The 22295-nt window shown below is 51.4% G+C and overlaps 1 protein-coding gene across 1 annotated transcript in view; it reads right to left on the reverse strand.

The window, feature by feature from the left end:
• Positions 1-22295, reverse strand: part of ASTN2 (astrotactin 2) — a 353993-nt gene that overhangs the window by 188547 nt on the left and 143151 nt on the right. The window contains exons 7-10 of the mRNA XM_055720179.1: positions 20584-20751; positions 9654-9738; positions 9409-9483; positions 8823-8960 (exon numbers count right to left, since the gene is read on the reverse strand). Of these exons, the coding sequence (XP_055576154.1) occupies positions 8823-8960; positions 9409-9483; positions 9654-9738; positions 20584-20751 (466 nt within the window). The remainder of the gene's footprint in view (positions 1-8822; positions 8961-9408; positions 9484-9653; positions 9739-20583; positions 20752-22295) is intronic.

Genomic DNA, 22295 nt, shown 5'->3' on the forward strand with positions numbered 1-22295 from the left:
AAGCGGGGCAATTCCCAAGGTGGGATTATTTTTTTGCAAGGCTTCACCTAATTTTCTTGATATTTTTTTTTTCCCCTCTGCTTGCTCACCAGCCCTTCTTCCAAACATCTCCAGCTTTACAACTGCTTTTTGATTTAGTCCCTCAAAACAACATTCTGCTTAACACACTCCAGTGTATTGCCCAGGAAAGCATCACCACCCACCAGACCTCCAGGCTTTAAACACATAGCAGCAGGAAAAAGTAGAGAAAGCTTTTGCTTTTCACTCTGTAGCCAGCAGCCCGATTTGGGGAGACCAGAAAAAGAGCTGGCAGGTACTTACAAACATGTAAAATCAGAAAAGGAGAAACTAAGTAAGCAGCTAATGAACAGATGAAGATGGGCAATGATACAAAACCTGGGCAGAGCAGAGACAAAGGGCAGACAATTCGCAGCTGATGCACGGTGCGGTCCAGCGGCAGTCATGCCGGCTGGCAGCAGCAAAGCATGGATGGAGAAGTTTTCTAAGGCAATGGGCAAAGCCAGACAGGGCACATCGTTCTCTGCTCTGTGCAGTGTTGTCGCTGTCTTTAAACCACATGCTGAGCTTTTTGGTACTTCTGACCTCATTTTGAGCTGCTTTTGTTCCTTTCCTGCAGGTCAGGGGGCCAGGGGGAACCTGCAGAGCATCCATCCATGGAATGAGAAGGACCAGCGTGCCACAAGCAAAGTTACTCTGAGCTGCCTGGGAAGTGCTGCACCAACAGCTCCCTTGGCTGCCCCAAGGCAAGCTGGAGGAACAGAGGGCATTTTGTCCTAATAAATCACCCCAAGAACACGTATGACATCCCAGAGTGGAGCAAATCACTTGGGGGCTGCAGTCACGGCGGTGGGGCACTGTACCGAGTCCGCTAGAGCTGATGGAAACATCACCCTGGCCTCGCTGCTCAGGAGCAGGAGCTGAAACTAATTAACTTCATTTGTCTTCGGAGAGCGCGGCCGGTTCAGTGGCCATGACTGCAGCTGCCCCCTGCCCGGCCCTGGCTGCCCGCACTGCCGGGTGCAGCAGCCACGGTGCCCGCTGGTCGCTGCCTGCCCTGGGGTGAAAGCTGAACGGGAGCTTTTCCCCTGGGTTTGTCTGCTTTGCACAGAGCTGCCATCCCTCTCCCCTCTACGGCGAGAACAGTCTTCCTCTGCAGCAACGCATGCATCCCCCACCTTCCCTTCAGTAATTAAAAAACACCCATAAAATTAAACCTAGGGCTCCATCTTCTCCAGGAGTCCTTTCCAAGCCTGCAAGGGACAATGTCTTCTCGTGGTGCCTTTAAAGCAGAAGGGCAAAGCTCCCCTGTCGGTGTCCACCTCTGCGCTTGTCACCCCCACCAGGACGGTTTCTCCTCACACGCAGGCTGCAGAGCCTGTCTCAGGCCCTGGCGCACTCCCCGGGAAGTTTTGCCTCAGCTGGATTTTGTTAGTTTTGCCCTCTGGATGAAGCTGATCCAACGGTAGTTACAGGAACGAGAAAGGAGGGTTAGGCCTGGCTCATATCGGGTAAGTTTTGGGGAACTGAAGGCCCATCAGAACTGCTTGGCAGGTGCTGCCAGCTCTTCCCACTAAGCATTAACCTGTTCCCAACGTCACTGCCCCAGCCAGGACCAGAAGCCCCCAGTTGCATAGCTGGGCTGAAGGGCAGCTGTACATCCAGATGGGACTGGGGCCATTGTCCCACCCTGCCCTGAAGCATCTCAGGACCTTAAGGACAAAGTTGTTGATGGCAGCCCTGGGAGAGAGGGCAGGCATTCAGAGCATCCTTCCCCAGGCACCCAGGAAATCCTGTCCCCCCCTGCCACTGTCACTGTTCTCATTCCTTGCTGTCCCTCTCCTGTCTCTGGTGACCCACGAGTGCCATTCCCAGCCCCAGCCCACCAGGCAGGCGGCCACACATTCTCAGCTAGCACTGGGTGAAGGTGATGTGGGTCAGCTTGCTCTGAAATGGGAGAGAGCAGAGCTGCCCCCAGATACTCTGCCCTTGCTGGGGCTCAAGGACCCGCACTACAACCCAGCCCCACAGCACCAGCCTGGCACCGCTGTGCCCATCCCCAGCGACCCGACCCTTCCCAAAAGCCTGCAGCTCCCTCCCCGGCACAGGAGGAGGAAGAGGAGGAGGAGAGCAGAGGTTCCCTGTTCCAAGCCTGGCACAGGTCCCCACTGACCCAGCATCATGCTGTCACACAGCCACCCCTACATGGGCCAGGGGATGAACTGCCTGGTCCCTCTCCCACCTGCAGACCTTCTAGTCCCCTTCACAGACAGGAGATACACACAAAGGCAAAGGGAATAAAACTCAAACGGTGCGGGGGGGTATGGGGGGGGTGGGGGAGGGTGGATGAAGCGGAAATGTTATTCAGGAAAAACAGTACAGACAGGCTGTACAGAGAGGCCACAGGGCTGCACTTTGAACAGGCAGCTACAAAGCATGCTCTGGGTGTTGTTCAACAGAAAGCAAAGGCAGGGACATAAAACCAAATACCACCATCAAACAGGGACAGCAGAACTCCTTTCACTGAAGAAACCCAAGGTCTGATTTTGCTGCTCTGCATCACCCTTTCTGCTAAGCACGCACGTCAGCACAGTGTTTTAGAGCCCCTGCCTCCCTCTCCAAACCCTCTGCACTCACTGCTTGTCTCAGCGCTGGCAGGATCCTGCTCCATCACAGACAGATGCTGCTCCAGGCGCTTGGATGGACGGACACACAGCCACAGCAGCACATCTGGCGTAAAGGGCAGCTACAGAAACGGATGCCAAACCCTACTCTGTGATGGGAGATCCCAGGTACATTAAAGGCAATCATTCAGGGTGTTGAGACAGCATTTGCGTATTTGGCGGTTGTTGGGGTTTTTTTTAATTGTCTCAATAAATATATAAACAAAATCTGTTTGCTTGTTGGGTTGTTTTTCCCTCCTGGGCTCTGCGGCACCATGGACGAGAGGAACAACAATTGCTCAGCTGCCAAACTTGTAGCTGTTGCTGGTGCTCCCTGTGATGGATTTGCCTACAAGCCAGGTCCAAATTTACATCCAATATCCCTAAGGGGTTCAATCATTCTCTGTGAAGTTTTACAGCCCAGCACCACGGTCTCAAAAATGCAGTGGGTTTGCACAAAGGACTGAAGCACAGAAAGAGTGAAACTCAGCATTACTGTAGCAGGAACCGTTAAAAGCCCCTGAGGAGGGAGGGCTGAAATGTCCCTTGGATTCTGGGCATGAAAGATCACCTATGGCTGGTGAAGGACCAGGAAGAGACAGGCTGAGGGCAGTGGGGTCCCTGTACCCTCTCACAGGTGCTGGGTGACCTGCCTTTCAGTTGTGACCTACCCTAGATACTCCCTGGGCAATTTCAGATCAGGTTTCCAGGGTTTTTTCCTCCCTGCCCCTATTTCCCCATCATACCACTCCCGTAATTCCTCTCTCATTTTGCTGCTCACACCCTTCAGTGGCTGCTGCAAGGTTACGTCTCCATTTAGTCACCCCGTAGCCAAGTGAGACATACCTGGCTCATATAACATGCTCTCATAAATCAAAAGTAGGAGGCAGGGAACAGGAAAAATCCCAGTAAGCAGCCAGGACGATGCTAAGTTGACAGATGCAGGGCAAGGGCTGGTGGCTGCCTCTCTGTAAAGCATCTGTCCTTTCTTTCCAGAGGAAGAGGCCAAAGGCTGCCTTTATCCTGGCGTTAAGCTCTGCAAGCTGCTTCTCCACCACTTTATGCGAGATGACAGCGTGTTGGGGTGACAAGCCCAGGCCAGAGTGGCAGGGACGTTATCGGTGGGGATGACGGTGTCTCTGTGATGTGCACAGTAATGAATTACCCTCTCTGCAGAAATGAGTAAGTTGTACCTGGTGATGCAATGATCAATTTGCTCCATCATGTGAAGCCGTCTATTCATCACAGGCACCGACTACCAGCTGCTCGCGGCCACTTTATTGGCACCAGTGGAGCTCTGTAGGCAGCTCCTTGGGTCCCCGCTGAGGAACAGCCTGAAACAGGGGTCTCCCCTCTCCCCCGACCTCCTGGTTGAGGGTCCCTCCAGCACCAAGCATCCAGAAATCACAGCCCACACTGCTCCAGGAGGGCAGGAGAAAGAAAAGGGGGGAAAAAGACCAAGTTCCTATGGCATCTCCTGCACCAAACAGCAAGAAGAGCTGGCAAGTTGCCTTCTGCCTGCTTCTGCTCATACCCCAATGGCATGCTGCACACGGGGACTGGCCTAACCCACCTCCTGAGCCTCAGTGATGCTCACCTGCAGCAGCACCCATTTTCCTGCACTCCTGCAGATAAGGCACAAGGCTGAGGCACAGGGCAGATGAGCTCTTGCTGCTGCTGCAACAGCATGGCCATGGCAAAGCTGTTTCCCCATCTCCTGGCCCAGATTCCCTTCGCTTTTCTCATCCACTTCACTTTTCATCCTCCGCTCCTAGGGAGCCTCACACCGCAGGGCTCAGCACTGTCTTGCAAAATCACAATTGCCCAAATCATGGCAAAACCCCCGCAAATCATCACTGCAAACCCCCTGCAAAACACCACTGTTACAAGAGTTTTGACTTTTGTAAGACTGGGGTAGCAGTGGTGTTGCAAGAACATGGCAGGGCTGAGCCAGGGAAAGCCACAGGCAGGGAGCAAAAGCCCAGCTCCCATCCTCAACACAAGACAGGATGCACGCAGGTGCAGAGCTGGGGAGCACCGCTCTGTCACCAAGAGAACTGAAAATAAAATAACAAACAAATAAAAATTAAAAAAAAATAAAAATCCAGTTGATTGTACTTTGGTGAAGAATGCAGAGAGCAAAGGCTCACTTGGGAGCAAAACGAAGATGAATCGACAGCAAGTTCAAGAGAATTCATTTTGCTGCTGAACACTTGTCTCTCCATCAGGACATCTCAAAGGCTTGTCAAGCAAAGGCAAGGCTTTTATTTGTTTCTATGGTTGCCATAACGATAGAGCTATATGTCATGTCAGGCACAGCTGAGGCTTGCACCTCTGATTTATAGCCGCTCACCAGAAATTATCAACTTCTCTGCAGAGTGGGTGGAACGGTGATCCAGGACCACCAGGCATTTGCCAGTGCCATGCTCTGCCCCCCAGGTTGTCTCTCCTTTAGTCTCCCACAGCCAGCTGTGCCTCGAGGGATGCTTTTATTATCCCCCACAGGGATAATTGGCTCGGTGCCAATGGTGGTGGGACCCAGGGACTGCAGGTGCGGGTCCTCCCCATGAGCTGCCAGTGGGGCAGAGCAGTGTACGCTGAAACAATTATAGCGATTCCCGGTCCCATGGGACAAGCAGTACCTCCTGAAGGGCCAGAGACAGCAAGGTGTCCAGGGAAGGCTAGTAGAAGGATTAAACACCTAATAGTAATTTGTTTAAAAAAATATGGACTAGTGTGTTTACCACCAGGTTATGGGAGAAGTACAGGTAAGAGGGAAGGATGGGGGCAATGGGGAGAGAGAAACAAAGATGGCTCTTGAAACCAGGTGAGGCAAGGTGGGACCAGGAGGTATTTCTTGTCCTGGCAGGGGAAGCACAGCTGGGGCAGTCCGCCCAGCCTGCCACCTGGCCTCCAGCCAAAGCCAGAGGCTCCCCAACATGGGGAGAGCCCCACAGCACTGCTGGTCAACCTCATATGAACAAAGACATCACTGTTAGCGTGGCTACCACAATCCCAGACGTGTGACCGATGTGATCATCGTGTGGATGATGAGATGCTGGGGTTGAGGAAGGGATGCTCAATATGGTTACTGATAAATTATACATATAAGTTTCATTAAGTCTAAGCACCCTCGTGGTTAATTTATGATGCACAGTCCTAAAACCTCCACCGCCAAGTTCTGCACGCAAAGTCCTGTCCCCACTCAAGCCCTAGCACACATGGGAGCATCCCCAGCGGGACATTTGTATGCAGACCTTTGGCTTCTGTCTGTAGGAAGATTCTGTGATGACTTGCCTGCAGCAGCTGGAGAAGGCTTGTGCCCTTTGTTCCCACCCACCAAAAGCACCACGTACAGCTTGTTGCACTGCTCAGTGGTGAAGCACACAGAGAACGGCATCCCTCTGGAGCAGCAGCGCAGGGGGTCAGCATTTCTCCAGAGAGCTGCTGAAAGGCAGAGCCCCACCTCCCCGCTCCGCAGGCTCAAGCATCTGCTTAAAAACGCAAGGCCATGTTTGAACCTTTAACCCTCTGAGTTGTAAAGACTTCATCACTTGTTTTCTCCAAACCAGGCTTTCTGCAATTTCCCTCCATTAAACTCTTCAAGACAAGCAACCCCGGAGCCAAAAGGTGCCAGACTAATGAAAGGTCTGGAGGAATGCAGCACACTCATTATTAAAGACACAGAAGAAATACAGGACTGAGCTACCACCACAGCGTTCCAGGACAGCAAACAGGGCACTCCAGGTGCTGAGATGTGGCTGTGTTGCGGCTGATGTAATACAGCCCAGGATCTGCCCCCTGGCACAGGACGTGACTGGCTTCGAGCTCAGGTGCTGCAGGACCCGCTGCAGAGGCTGCCAGCACGGAGGAACAGCAGTGCTCCTGCGGTCCCACAGCCCAGGGGGCAGGTCCCCCAGTGCAGAGGGATGGCTGCGTTTGAACATCTACACAATGGACAACCCAACACGTGTTCACCTCTGATGGAAGGCCTAACGTTACGGGTCATCATCTGGACATCTGAACCATCAAAACTGCTGCATTACTGCTCCTTTGAGAAGCTACTAACACTTTGCTTTGTCCTTCTGGATTGAGACAAGACATTGCAAGATAAACAGTTCTAAAAGTACTTTTCTCATGTGAAAGCACTCAAGAATCTCAGAGGAGGTTCTTGAAGACAAGGCAACGCAATGCCCGTGAGCACCAAACACAGCAATGTCCCTGCTCACCAACTGCAGTGGACCTGAACAGCCCCAGCATCAGCCCCTCCGCACCATCATGCTCCGTTTGGGCAGTATTACCTTGGATTCCACCCACCCCAGGGTGCTTGGGACTCCGAGCTTGCAGCCTGATCCCTGTTTGAGAAGTGTTTAAGTTCTAATGCAGAAATAATAGATCGCTTTTCGGTTTTCACTGTATCTGTGAAACCTTCCATAATTCAACATCAAATATTTATTATTACGTTTATTGAAGTTTTAATAATTTAGCGTCTCCTGTACGTAAGATACAAGCACCATGAACTCGCCTCCCTTATTCTACCTGGGTCACTCCAATATTTATACCTGGAATTCTCAGTTTGGGATCCAATTACGAGGGAAACGGGCAACAGCCCCCGTGCCAGAAAATCCCCTCCTCCTGCCTGGCATTCATCCACCCCGACCGAGACTCTTCCACAAGGATCAGTACCCAGAGACAATTACTGCACTGGAGCAGAAAGCGAGCTTCCTAGGCTCTGCTTTCACTAAGGTACTTTTAACAAAGATGTGAGAAGGTAAGAAATAAAAAATGTTCTCCCGGCATTTTGGCTTGGAAAATGTTAACATAAAAGCAGACGACCCTTCATCTTCTCAAACAAAAAGCAGTAGTCTTCTGCAGACAGGAAAAACAACGTTCCTAAGAGAGCCAAATTGTGATAGATATGTACCATCAGTCTCTTTGCAGGAAAGGGAACAAACACTAATTAGCAACAAAAACACACTTGGAAGTGAGGACCTCTTGGACGCCAGTCCTGGCTTTGCCATAGGTTTTGTACGCACTTGCTCCAACCATAGCCCTGCCAAGGTGATGGGACAGAAGAATGGAAATCCACCACCTTATTGCTCTGGGAAAAGAAAAGATGGAGGGGCTGTGGGACATGAGGATGCTGCTAGTGCCTAGGAAGGTGAGCCACAACACAGACAACAATTTGCAGGTCAGGAAATTATGTCTTGAGTCAACAGCAGAAGGCAGTGAGATGGAAGGCAGGGAGGGAGGGATCACAGAGTCTCCCTGGCACCCAGCAGTCACATGCTTAATCTTAATTTAATGGGGGAGAGAGGAATACACAATAGATACCTTTAGGAATTAAATCCTTGTAGTTTACAGCCAAGCCCTTGTAAATCAGACAAAGGAGGACAATCACCACCACCACCTGCCTCCAAGGCAGAGGCTGCTGCTCCCTTTCCAGCTGGGGCACAGAAGGCGACCGTTTTGCCTGGCTTCTTTTCCAAAGGATCCCCCTTTGCCTACCCTCAGCCCAGTCTCCCAGAGAACAGCCTCTCCTTCCACCAGGACAACTCTCCTGCAATGCCTTCTTAGGTCCCACTTCTGAACTAGAATAGCACAAGTCCAACGACATGCAGTTAAAAGGCAAGCTAGCCAAAACAGGGGAGCCAGAGAAATATCTGGACATTTACTGAACTTGAGGAAGGGAAAAAAGAACCTCAAATTGTATAATAATTGGACAAGCAATGTGGTCTTTCACCAGGCTCTGAGTTTGGCCCTTCATGAGCACCAGAGCCAAGTATCAAGGGCTGGACAGATGTGATACACGTAGGAGTTTCTGAATAATGACAGCACCTCTGTACTGGTAAATGCATCAATCTAAGCCATGCAGTCTAACGTTAGGTTTAAGCCACTTTAAAATTGCTTTTCCACAGGCTCAGACCAATTTACCTGACTGGATTGGCAGACTTCAGAGCTATATACACAGGCCTGGCCTAGACCGATCAGGATCAAAAAAGCGTGGAAAGCTATCACGTCAGATTTCTTATTGGAAGAAAATTAACCAAACATCATCATAGAAATTACTGCATTCTCAATAACAATTTAAAAGCAGTGTAGTCACTCAAGCATGAGGAAAACGAGAAATCTGCTTCCTACCTGACATCTGCTGGATCTTCCGTCACCAGAACATCTGTCTTGCAGCTGGCGAGAGGATTGATGGAAAGCTCCACGGGGGGCACCACGAAGCTCTTACTGACAGGCAGCCACAAGCCTTGACCCAAACTATAGGTTGATCTGGAACAAGGACAAATATATCATATAGGAACAGAGTATCCACAGTGAATGGTGGTCCTCTGTTTCACCAGACCACTTGGAAGTCAGAGCAGCAGTGGATAAGTTAGCTGTTTAGTCGTGCTGAAAACCAGATGAGAGAGGAGTAAGTAGAGGTGTGACAGGGAGAACATGGGGATGGTCAAGCTTTTCTTTTTAGTCCACGGGAATTTTCTGTGCACACTGTCCTCATTTTGCTGAGCTGTGTCCAGCCAAGGGGACAAAAGGGAAACCCCTCCCTGTCTGCAGAATATGGACAAATCTTTCACGTCTGTCAAAGGCAAACGACAGTCGTGTCCCCCAGCCAGCACAACAAGACAGAGCCAGGACTGACCAAGAGGTAGCATCTGCTGGGATGTCCTCACCGGCTCTTCCCTCCCGAATGTCCAAGTTGAAGACTCCTTTGGCTCACCTGAGTATCTTCTCCGGTGCCTGCTCTCCTGTGACCAAGTCATATCCCCGCTCAAGCGTTGTGTATGGCCACGGCCTGGAGGCAGAGAGGGAAAGAGCAGCTGTGGCACATCGCTCGGCAGGGAAAGCGGCACAGCCCGGTCCTGGGTCTTTGGTGCCATGATGACCAGTGGGGAGGAGAGAGCTGGGCTCCTCACCAGCGTGGGAGCCAGGACAGAGCAAACATATCATTGTATCACTACTCACCCTTCGCTGTGTCCCCAGTCGCTGCGCACACACAGGTGGCGATGGACGGGGTCCGGGGCATAGCCTTCATGGCAGCTGCACTCTCCTGAAAGAGAAGAGGGGAAGATGAGACCTCTCTGCCCCAGAGGCATGTCAGCACCTGTGGCATCACCCTCCTCCCCTGCTGCCCATCTCTGCTTGTTCACAGCCATTCCTGGTCCCTGCCAAGGACCTGGAGCACTTTGGACTCTTCTGAAACCTCCAGGAGATGTGGAGGAAGAGATGAGATGATGCGGAAAGCTGCAAGAAACCTGCAAGTCTTCTGGAGGGGGTTACATGACATAGCACCCACAGTAGCCAGGGATGGAATTTCATGCTGCAAAAGGTCTGTCCTTAACCTGTGTTCCTGTGCAGCCCTGCAGCTCTCCAGGCTCAGCAAACCTCTACTCAATGGCCTCCAAGAATGCCTCACATTCCCCAAAGAGACTGCCCACATGGATCCAACCCCTGCCCTGGTCCTGCTGAGTCCTGCCTACACCCCTGGCAGAGGGGCTGCTCTGGGGCCAGTGGTTCCCTCAGCAGGGACCATGACCTCACTTGAGAAGAGCAGCATCTACTCCCATGCACTTCCTGAGTGGGGGGACACCCCAAACCCACCTTGGCCACATCCCCTTCCCACCTGTGCTCCTGCCACCTTGCATGGGGATGGGATAGCAGAGCCTCCTGCAGCCCAGACTCCCGCAGGAGGATGCAGAAACCCCCTCTCTCCACGCTCCACAGGCAGCACCCCTGTCGTGTCCCTGTCCCGCAGCACAGGGACTCCGAGCCCTGCTCCCCTCCCTGCTCCCCAGGTGCTGGTTCACCCTGTTACAGCTCTTTGACAGCAGGAGAAAATATTTCCTGCACCAGAAACCCAACCGTGCTTGGCCCAAATTGATTCCATGTTTGGTAGAAATACATAACCCAGAGCAAGAAACGGCAAAATCAAAAGATTAATTGGATTTGCACGTGGTGTTACAAGCTGCTGCCAGTGGTTTTCCCCCTCCTTCCCCCACCATGCCTGCCGGTGCAGCAGGCTGAGCTCTAAACACCAGCAGAGGTGGGGACCTGGGGAGGGTGCCTGGGGGGGAGGGTGCCTGGGGGGGAGGGACCCCCAGCACGGCAGTAATGCAGACTGGCAGGTACCTGCGTGCTCATTGGGATCCTAAGCAAGTTCTTAAAATGCCTCGCAGGGATTACAGTAAAGAGCTTTATTGTCAGGAGGGAGCGAGACAAGGGTTCAGCTGCTGAGATTTTTGAGGAAGAGCTGCCTGGAAAGGGGGAGGCAGCAAAAAAAGAAAAGAAGGGGAGAAAAGAGACAGCTAATGATGTGCTAAAATGCAACAGCACCTTCATGAAATATTCACTGCCTTAAACACGTCTAATATTAAAGATTAAATGTCCTGGGATTTGTCCTAGCGACTTCGAAGCACTGATTTATGATCTGTCAAAAGCTGCTAACCTCATGATTCATAACGGGAGCGGCAGGAACATTGCTTCTCCAACGGGAAAGAGTTGGGACAGAGATGGCAGTGCTAGCCCCTGCTCCGGCTCAGCCGTGCCTGCAGGCTGGGGCAGTCTCCTCTCAAGAAAACGTGGGTCCTAATGGCTCCATCAGTGATTTTAAAAAAAGAAAAGTTATTTTTTCCTTGGGTGCTTAGCACGCAAGTTTCCCCAGACATGCCGCAGATCATTAATTCCTGGCACTTATTACATAACAAATATATGCTCTGCAAATGAGAGACATCTCAAAGTGCTTGCAAAGCAGAGCTGGAAGTCTTGAGGAACCTGCTCCTGCTCAGCTCCTGCCACAGAAATTACAGCAAGTAGGGAAAAGCCACCTACAGAGGTTGGCATCAAACGGCCCAAACACCTCCCTCCTTATCAGCGGCTGGAGGTGCCGGGGCAGCGAACCCTTTTCCCACAGCGCAGGAGATTTTATTTTGTCCGCCAGTTTGTTTACTGCTGCCTTAGTTTGGCGTCGGAAGGAGAAACTCTATCAACCTGCAGAAATATTGATTTTATCGACTCCAGTCCTGGAGTTTCAACAGCTACAGCCGGTGCTCGAGGCTTTATTGGGAGGTTTATTGGGAGGTTTATTTCAGTAAGCGAGAGGGCAAACGGTGGCACTAGCTGCGGAGGAGATCCAGGGTGGCAGAGAGGTGGGACACTGCATAAAGCCACTCAGGGCACAGAGACCATGGGTACCTGCCCCTCACCAGGAGCACTCAGGACCAGCTTTCCACAGATTTTCCAGGGAGGTCTGCAGCCTTTTGGCAGAGTTTTAGCAATCGGATAGGAAGGTTCCCAACATGGGATCAGCTGAGTGTTGCAGCCTGCTGGAGGAGCAGGGACTCCATCTTTCTGGGACAGATGCTTTAGGATCTATTTCTGTATCTAGAACCACAAACAGGCAATTAGTGGGGTTTCCAAAAAGCCTCAGCAGAACCCGCTTTTGCTCCCTCTTCATCAGCATCCACCCTCCTTCTTTGGCCCTCTGAGCTACTCGGATATTTTGTCTGTTCCCATCCTCCCTGGGTGTGATGCTGAGCCAAGGGATGCTGCTGAGCAAGCCAGGCTAATCCCCACAGACTGAGAAACACCCGATAAAGACCCCGGAGTGGCAGGACCAGCAGCTCCCGTACCCCTAACTCCTCTTTAGGGTAAGTGCCTTTTCTTAAAAGCAGATTTCAACAGGTTACTAAAATAAACCAAACTGCCAAAAGCCAAAACAACAGTGCCTTTGTTCAGAGCTACTAAATCCCATCTATTTCTGAGACAGGCACAGTTACCTGCCCAGCACTGCTTGGGCTAAGTTAGGATTCAACCTGAGCTTAAAGCCAGAGTCAACCAAAATAACCAGGTTTGACAAATAACCACGCCTGAAGCTGGATGCAGTTCCCTAAGTCCTGCACATGCCTCCACACAGCATTCGGCTGCTGCTGGAGGACAAATGAATCAGGATCTACAAACTGCTGTGACAAGCATCCTATTTCCACAGCCACCAACCCGCACTCTGCCTGCCCATGGTAAAAACACAGGCATGTGTGGTCCTTCCTCTTCCTTTGGATTCATATATAACCCACAAACTGGGTCGGATAATCCATGGCAAATTTTGAGCTGCTACAGCAAAAGGAAGGATTGCTGCTCGCTCAGTTTCAACGAGAGCAGGTCCTGGTGCTCAGCTCTGGAGGTCCCATGTTATACTTACAGTGTGTTATTAAACAAAATACTGGGAGGGGAGGAAACACCTCTGCCAACACAGAGAAGATGCATAAACCAGCAAATGCAATGCTGTAGCTCTAGCAATAAGCTCAGAAAATATATTATTCATGTGATACATGCAGCTACATGGAAGGACAAGGGGAGAGCTGAGGCTGTGGGAATGCAGCAGCACCCACAGCACTGCTCTCTATCCTCCCTTGCTCCCCTCTCCCCACTTACACAAAACCTCATCACAGACTGTGCTGCCATGACTAATGACAGGTGACATAGTCTCCATGGCAGTTTCTGTTTGGGGAGAGCAAACCCTTGTCTGTAGCAGCAGGACATATCCCCAAACAAAACAGGCATGTCTCACCTGCAGCCTCCCTCCTGCTGTGCCTTCATCCCCACGGAGGCTGGTGGAAGAGACCCCTGGCAGCTCAGCCCGACGTGCCATGCAGAGCCATGCGCAGCAAGGCAACGGGCTGCTGTGCTGCCAGAAGCGGGGACTCCAGCCCGCGGCAACTGGAGACACAGCCATGCAACCCCAGCCCTCTTTGTCCCCATGATACTGCAGGCATTGCTCTTGCCCTCAGCTGGGCAGGTGAGAGGGATCTGGAGCCTCACCTGGAGGAAAGAGGCAAACTAAGGACACATCGACCTAGTTTCCACATGCAGATATGAGCTTCCTCTGTCTGTGTCCGAGCAAAGAGCATCTCACATTGTCCGTGCTTCACGCCAGCTTTAGTGCTGGAGCTGCAGAAGGGCAGGGCTGGAGCAGTCCGCAGCCATCGTTACCACTGTTAGCATCCACGGCTTCTGGCTTGGGGTGGGCCCATGCTGAAGCTCGCTGGTGCCTGAAGGAAACGAATCTAACAGGAGCCACATCAGACCTCATTGCTTCCAGTGGCACAGGCATGGTGCAGAGCCAACTATGTGGAGGAAAAGAGCCCTCCAGCTCCTGCCGCAGCTTGACCAGCACAGCTAGAGGCTTTAGCTCTCTTTTTTTTTTTCTATCTAAGCTGAAAGTTGAAGAACTATTCTTCCATTTCATCCACCACACTGCACTGCTGCTTCTTCTGAAAGGGGAACAGGGTCTCGTGCTGCACCCGTACCCTCCCTGGCCCTCCCCACTCTGCCCGGGGAACAGCAGAGCAGAGCTGTGGGATGAACTGCCAGCGTGCCAGGGTAATCCTGTTAGCCTCATTAGGGCGAGAGGTGATCCACGGCGATAATGCCACAAGATCCCCCTAATCCACCCACCCAGTGCACAGCATGACGTGGAGGCTTCCGGAGTCCCTATGCTCCCAGGGAAGCTGCTGCTCTTATTGACATTTTTATTTAAGGAGTCGGGAGGGCTTTGGCACTCATGGAGCAAGCCTGTGGCTTGTCAGCCTTCTCCTGGCACTGCCAGTGTGTGTGATTCCCTCTCCACAGCAGCACTTCTATCCCTGGTGTTCGCCCTTGTCCCTGAGGGATGCCCTGCTGTGCCAGGGCTATGCCCCAGCTGCAAAGACACCACTGTGGGGACAAGTCCAGACCCCAGTTGAGGTGGCAGCCTGTTCCCAGAGGCTGCAGGGCTATAAGCACGTGCCTTTCAACCTCTGTGAACACTGCATGTACACACGGCCAGCCGCTTTGGGGCTGCCTCTCCCACCTGAAGTGATGCACAGCCTGGTCTCAGCTTTTTGGGTCCCCTCCTACAGCCGCAGCAAAGCACCCCCAGATGCCAGCAAGCCAGGAAGCTGCAGCACCACTTGCCCAGCCGCCCTTGGCTCTGCAGCCCAGCTGGGCCATCCCCCATGCAGAGCCCCCATCCCAGCAGCGGGGCGAGCTCCAGCACAGCTGGCTTACCAACACTGCCTCTCGCTTCTCCTCCTTCCACCCATCATGGCACGGGAGGAGAAAGGGTCTGCAAGGGAGGTGGGCGCCAGGCGATAAGCCGAGGCCAAGCATTTTTCAGTAAACAGAGGCGGCCGTTGAGTGCGGTGGCTGCCCGCCCCACCAGCCCTGACTGCACCACTGTTCGCTGCGGGGCCGCGGCACAAAGCCCCTCTCTTCTGGGCGAGTGCAGAGCCATCTCCAGGGTTACCAGACTGATCCGAAGTGGGAGGACTGGAAGGTCCCACCTCCTTCCCTGCTGCAGGGATGCAAAGCCTTCACCCCCATCAGCAGCTTGAGTTGCATGGCCTGAATCCCCTTGCCAGGAGCAAAGGCAGCTGCCAAAAGGCATCCCCCACCCAGTCGCTGCTGTCCCAGCCACCAGCTTGGGTTTTGGCATGGACAATGTCCCCTTGTCACCACTGCCCGCAGTAGGAGCCACTGCCCAGGAGTTCCCATCGAGGCAGGGGGGACATGGGTGCTCCCATGTGGGGTTCATGGGCTGCCTCCTGCCACCGCACGAGACACCCTGTGCTGTCTCCGGCTCTGCTGTTCCCCCATGCGTCCCTCCCAAGGTGAGGGCAATGCCCAGGAGCACTGGCAGCAGCCCTGAGCACCAGCCATGTGTCACAAGCCACCAACAGATCAACACAAGTCACCTCATCCCTCCAATGGCCATGGCCTTCAACCTTCCATAATGAAGCTGTTGAGGCCTCAGAGTTTCATCCATGTCCAGAGGAAGCCCTGCATCGATTTATCCTTTGTGAAAGATTTCTGAGCTCCTGACAGAGAAACAACCTCTTCATCCAGCATCTGCAGGAAGTTTGATGCAGGTGAATCAAATCTTGTGCCCTTCAGCCATCTAAAGTGCATGCTGTGACCCCATGGACATCTCTCTCAGGCCATTCTTCCTCACCATTATGGAGAACCCCAGACCCTCAGCGCAAGAGGAGGCCGCAGCGTTCCCTCTGGGGCATGGCATGGCCCAGTGGTCCTCAGCGCTGTCTCTGAACCACGTGCAATGCTCACTGCCTTGGCCCGTCTCCCTCCCTGCCTACAGCAACCCCCGTGCAGGCAGATCTGACTGCACCCCTGCACCCTACCCTAGAGCTGCAACCACCCATGGGGAGATGCCACGGGCCCCCTAAAGCAGCACCTCTCCTGGCTGCCCAGCCTCCTCCTGGGGGATGATTACCAGGGAAATGCAAACCCTGGGAACTGCACAAGAGATCTCAGCACCAAGTCCTCCTCCAGACAGGAGCTTCCCTGCCTGCAGTCTGGCCTAAATAAAAACAATAAAACACCAAACTACATGCTAGCAGCGCTCCCCGAGCTGGCCTTAAACTGGCTGCCGGGCTTTGAGCGCAGCATCGTGTGGCTGCTCAGGTACCTGAGCCACTGGTGCCCCACTGCAGCTTCCCTGGGAGATGCAGCTCCCAGCAGTGCGATGACAAGGATGACCTCACCAGGGACGGGACAAGACACATGTTTGCACCAGGGTTGGCACCAGGGTTTCCCATCGATAGAGGTGTGCATGAAAGAAAAGTTAAACCCTTGCACCAAAATGCTTCCTTAAAGAGTTTTCTGTGTCCCTGTGAGACAGCAGATGCGGGCCTCTTTTGAGAAACTGATTCGGAGAAAATTAAAACACATATAAGGATGAACAAGGGTCTTAATAGTTCATGAAATTCCCGACTTCAATGAACAAGCACAATGTCTTCAGAGAGCTGCTCCTCAAGCCAGAGTTGGCCCCTGGCCGAGGCTGTGGCTCCTCCAACAACCCCAGCAGCACCAGCTCCCAGCGATGCTCTCTGCAAAGCTGCTCCTCTTGCCCTCGCTATCTGCTGTCCCTGGCCTTTGGGGATGGCACTTTCCAAACCTGAGTCTTTGCTTCATCCTGACAAGAAATGCAATTTCCATAATGCAGTTTAACCATGGAAGAAACAGAAAGCGGCTCCTGCCCGGCCAGCCTGGCACAGAGTACGGAGGGAAAATCTGGAGTTAATGTGACAGTTATCCCTCCTCTCCCCCTGCCGCAAGTCATTCTCTTCACCCAGATCCATCACAGCACTTAAGCGAAGTTTAACTTCCAAGGATTGCATCTGGGTTTACGCTCTGCATGGATTTCATTCTCATTCTCATCTGCTCAGCTCCTACGTCACGCCGCCAAGGAAGATCTCCCTGGGCACAGTGTGTGGCTGATGCAAGGAAGCAGCGAGAGTGCCCAAGGGTGGACCAAGGCTGATCCACGGTGCCATGGCTGTCACCTGGGGAGAACACTGCCCACAGCTGACCACGGCAAGGCGAGAAGCCACCTCCTGCAGCATTGGTGGAGCAGGCCAAGCCAGGGAGATGGGCCCAAGGAGCGGCTCCGTATAGCAAAACTCATTCCTCTTCCCTCTTCTCCATGGTCTTTAGACAAGCACAGAAATGCCATTACAAGAACATTAGCAGCTACAGGATTAAACAGTCTAATGGCAGAAAATGAGAGTGTAAAGACAGCACAGATAACCTTAACTCAGCCCCCTCGAAGGCATGCATTTTGATTGCTGTTTATGTATAACACTTCAGCCCGAAGCTAAATTAGCTTGGGAGTTAACTGCCTCATGCCCTGCTTGGTGCACGAAGCAAGCTGTGCCGCCACATGAAAAGAAATCATATATTACATGGTTTTTGACCAAGTTATTAAACTCCATACCTTAGAGAGACAGAACCTCATCTTATAAAAGTCTAAGTCAATAAAGACACTAGGATCCTCCAACAGAGAAAATAGCAGAAGTGCACAAGAACAAACAAATATTACTTGATGTGCACAAAACCTGCACAATATTAAATTGAACTATTGGAGAAAATGGCTGCTTTCATAAACACAGATAAACCCTCACCAAGGCTGGTCATCTCCTGATTTACATGCTCAGTTCTGCAACCTCCAAATCTCCTCACCAGGTTGCCTTTAAAAAATGGCTTTGTTTAAAAATGACTTTCATCTGTCTCCTGCCCGCAAGACCCCTGTTCTACCCGGACAGGAGCACCATCTGCGGCTCTGGTGACAAACTAGCCCATTTGGAAGATGATGGAAACCCCCTTTTTTTTTTTTTTTCCTCCTGCCAATTTTCAGAAAAGACCCTTCACTACCACATCTCATTTGGTCCTTACAAGCCTGTGCCTATTGCTTTGGGGGTGTCATAATCGTGGATGCAAAGGAGAGAATTTCAGTGGAGAGGTGCCTGATTTATAAATGGGGGGAAAAAAAATTTCAACACATTTGCACCTGTTAATCAAGGTAGCTATCCATCTCATTTATGCCACTGCTCCAGCAAGCCTGACAGCACAAAATCAGAGGCTGTTTCTTCCAGCATTTGGCCTTAAGGGACCGATTCTCCAGCAGGTCTCTTAAGTGATGCCCACAGAATGTGCAAGTGAATCAGTTTTATGCATACAAAGCAGGTAATTGTGCTCACAAATCAGGATTTGCATATGCTGCTGAAAACGGATGCTCTCATAAACGTTACCGGTGCCGTAAGGGAGGCCAGTGAAAAAGCAAGCACTCCTGAATTGTACACAGAGGTATCCCAGTGCATGGCACAAGTGGTGGCGCAGGCAGCATACTCCACATCTGTCCAAAATACAGAGATCAAGGAGAGCTGACTGCAAGTCCCAGAATTCAACAGACTTTCTGTTCTCTTTTCAAGCAGCACAGTCAGCATCTACCAGGATGGGGTGTTCTGACTGAACCTCTTCAGCTGAGGACAGCATCCCGACCCTGGCAAGGGACTGTCCCATCTGACATGGTGGCTGGGGAAAAGCCACCGTGTCACATCTGCAGGGGGAAGACCCTCAGCAGCCTCCATTTATTTACATATTAGCAGTCATGTCAGACCAACCAGCTTGGCTGTTTCCAAGGCAGGGAGGAAGGAAAAACATGATATTTTCCTCATGTGCAGATGTTGGTGCTCCCTCTGAAAAGCTCTGATGAGCTGGTGCTTTGCAATGCGGGTTTGAAACTCATCAGGGGGCAGCAATCATTTAATTAAAGAGTGAGTCACAAGGCAAAGACACAAGGGAAGGCAAATTAAGGTCAGGCAAGCAAAATATATTTTGGTATATCCTAGTGTTTCAGAGCCTCCGTTTTCACTGTGGATTATTATTCATACTGAAGTGGTACTTGGTGGCTGGATGAATGAGTCAGCACATCGTACGGACAGATCTTACATAAAATGCCAGCCCAGAAGAGGTCTTTGGTGCTGGGAAGGGCTTGAGTCTCACCAGACAGAGCATACATGAGCTGGGGGCTCCTGTCCAAACGTGTGGCAGGAGCCCGTGGTGCTACCATCAGGGGTGAGTCCTGCCCACAGAGGTTTGCCTACACCTTGGAGCAAGGAAGCTTTGGGACAGGGCTGTATCCACACTGCCATGGAGAGCAGCTCCAACGGTAAGACTGAAGACAGATTAGCTACAAATGTGCTGGAGGACCTCAAATGTGGTTTTGCTGCTCTTCACAGGAGAAGCCTTTTAGATTTTCATCCTCTAGATGGTCTGAGGACAAACCTCAGTCCACCCTCCTCATGGATGCTTCACCCAGCACAAGAGGACAGAGGGCAGGGGAAACCCCCAGCACCCATTGCTTGAGATGCTCACAGAGACGATAAAATCCCTGACCTGGAAAGGTTGAAATCTAGACAAGATTTATGTCCCATAGTAAAACCACAGGCCTGCCTTTCTCACAGTGATAAAAACAAATCACCCTTAAAAATAGAACGATGCTAATAAAAATAAATCTAAAAATACATGCAGTGTATCATGGAGCTACAGTCTGCCCCCAGCCCGGCATGGAAACTTCTCACCAGTTAAAGGCTGGTCAACGGTGATGAACTTCAGTGGTGCTGTCCTGGGGTAGGGTGTCACAGAGGTACTTCCAAAATTTTGTTTTCAGTGGGTGGTTACTACATCTTAGGAAGTTTGGACATCCTAAGAGGATTTTTGATTTAGGCTTTGAAATCCAGCCTGACTGGCCGGTCCTGCTCTCTCTCCCCCGTGGCATGGCGCACCCCATGTTACAAAAACCCAGCACAGCCCCCGAGCCACCTTCCTGTGCAAGGTCCTGTCACCCGCATCAGCTGAGGAGATGGCACCTGCTGGCTGGGGTCACACACACACTTCCCACCCACGCAGACCCCCTGCCTTCATTCACTAGTTGCACGTTCGCTGATTTCTGTGTTTCCAGCCCACTGCAGGCTCCAGGACCCCCATTTATCACCCAGGAGCACACAGGCCAGAAGGAAAGGTGACACTTCTCCTTTGCCCAGCCCCACATCGCACAATCCCAGCAGGGCAGGTTGTTGCTTCACAGGGGCAGCCTTTGCATGCAAGCAGAACATGCTCAGCAAAATGTCATTTACAGATGAGGAAAGGTGACACACTTCACAGCTCCCTGAGGAAGGGTTGGAGGAGAGATCCAACCTAGGTGACCATCAGGCAGGAGCACTAATGGGAAACTTGGTGCTCTACAGTGGAATGGCCCAAAAAGAAAAGGGACAGAGATGGGGCAAACTGACGAGTAGGTATTTGACACTGGACAGCAAAATAGCACAACTTAGAAGCAGATAAACTCCACGTGCCTGCAGCTGCCACACTGTGCCCATTGTGCCCATCCTCTTTACACTTTACTGATGGGGGTCACCACTGTGTGACCCTGCTGGTACCTCTCGGTCCCCCATGCCTAGCACCAGGCTAAAGCAGAGGTGAGCCAAGCAGGCTCCAGAGACAAACCTTCTCCCTCACATCTCCAAGCTTGTCAAGGTCTTCATGCTTCCTCAGCCTCTCTTACCTGTTTCTTGATCACACAGTTGCTCACAGGCATCGGTGGTCCTCTGTCCACAGAGGTCTCTGACCCAGGGGGATGTGGCATTGATCTGATAGTAGAGGGACAGCTTGGCTGGATTAAGCCAGTCGGAGATGTCCAAGTAGCTCCCCTCGCTCACAACGAAGCTGCTTCCTGGAGGGTAGGAAAAAAGTGTGTCAGTTAAGTGTAAAAATAATAATAAATAAAAAAAGCCAATTGTGTTTTGGCCCAATGACACTCTTCAAGAGCTGCTGTGATGTCAAGATCAACAAAATAATAGTGAGTTCACCAACACCTGGACCCAAAGAATTTCATTTGACCATTCCTGTCCATACAACTGTGCCCTAACAAGTGGTCCGCCAGCTGGAACGCTCCTATGCTCAGACATTCCCATACCCAGCATCACGGGATACTGGATTTGATTCCCAGATCTCTGCAGAAATGTGGACAACTGTAATTACCCTGATCCGTAAGATTGCAGCATCGCTTCCCCAGCTTGTGCAAGTGGTGTCCACAAGACGCCTGGATGCCAGGCTCAGGGCGCGGGTGGGCAGAGCATCGTGGGCTGCTCCCACTTCAGAGCTGTTGTCGAAGGCGAGTGAACTGCCCCAACACACAACTCCTTGTACGACTGGTCTCGTATCAGAGACACTCCCTCACCCTCTCCCTCCTGAGAGTTAGAAGTGAATTCCTGCCAAAAATCTTTTCTTACAAATTCTTATGTTTCTTTACTTTGTGAAATGTATTTTTCCCCATTGGCATCTGGGAATATGCATCATCTAATTAGCCAAATAGATTTTCAGTTCAGCCCAATCATTTCCTTATCTAACATCTGAGGCCCAGCATCGCTTGGGGGATTTTGTAGGCACAGAGGTCCTCATTAACTCTGATCTTCAATTACATTGATTATAAGACTGCCTCCATAATAGTGCTGCACAGATGAGAGGGGAGCCAAAAAAACTCTGCCATTGAGTGGTGTTTTTCAAAAGTTACCCAGGTAAAAGCCTCTAAAACGAGGGGAGAAGAAACCTTCACAGAGCAGTGGGCAAGGGGAACTGCCAGATAGCCCAGGAACCCAGAGCCACCCTTCCATGAAGTGCTAGGACTTGCAAATGTGGGCAAAATTTGCAATCATGTGAAGGTAGAAATCTTTCTTAGCGATTACCCAAGGACAGCAAATCTACAGATCCAGGGCATATTTTCAAGAAACTTTAGGGCTTGTATCACTTAGTAAAAGACTTGGACATCATCTTTCTAAGCACTGCATAAGATTTTAGCTCAATGAAAGCCCAGGAGATTAAAATAGCAAGACAAAAAAAACATAGCAGCAACCACCCCGCATGAACCTGCTTGAACGCTAACTCCTAATTTCCTTCTGAAGAGAATCACTGATGCTTCAGCAATAAGGAGCCCTTCTAAACCTTATCCTCCACCACGTTATCCATGCAAAGGATAAAATAACTAAATCCTGAAGTCAAGCATCCTAGTGAGTAACCCCATTTTCAGGCATCCTGAAGTCTCAGTGTCATACCAATCTGGGCCCTAATTTCACATGATTTTGAGTCTTCTACACTTACACTGTTTATATACCATAAACGTATTCACAGACGCATCTCTACACTCAAAGCCAATGGAGGCTGCCAAACTACTGACTGTTCAAGCAAATGAAAATTAGACATCCGGGATCCAGCTGCTCT

The sequence above is a fragment of the Falco cherrug genome, chromosome 9 (genome assembly GCF_023634085.1).
Source record: "Falco cherrug isolate bFalChe1 chromosome 9, bFalChe1.pri, whole genome shotgun sequence".
In the NCBI taxonomy this organism is placed as follows: domain Eukaryota; kingdom Metazoa; phylum Chordata; class Aves; order Falconiformes; family Falconidae; genus Falco; species Falco cherrug.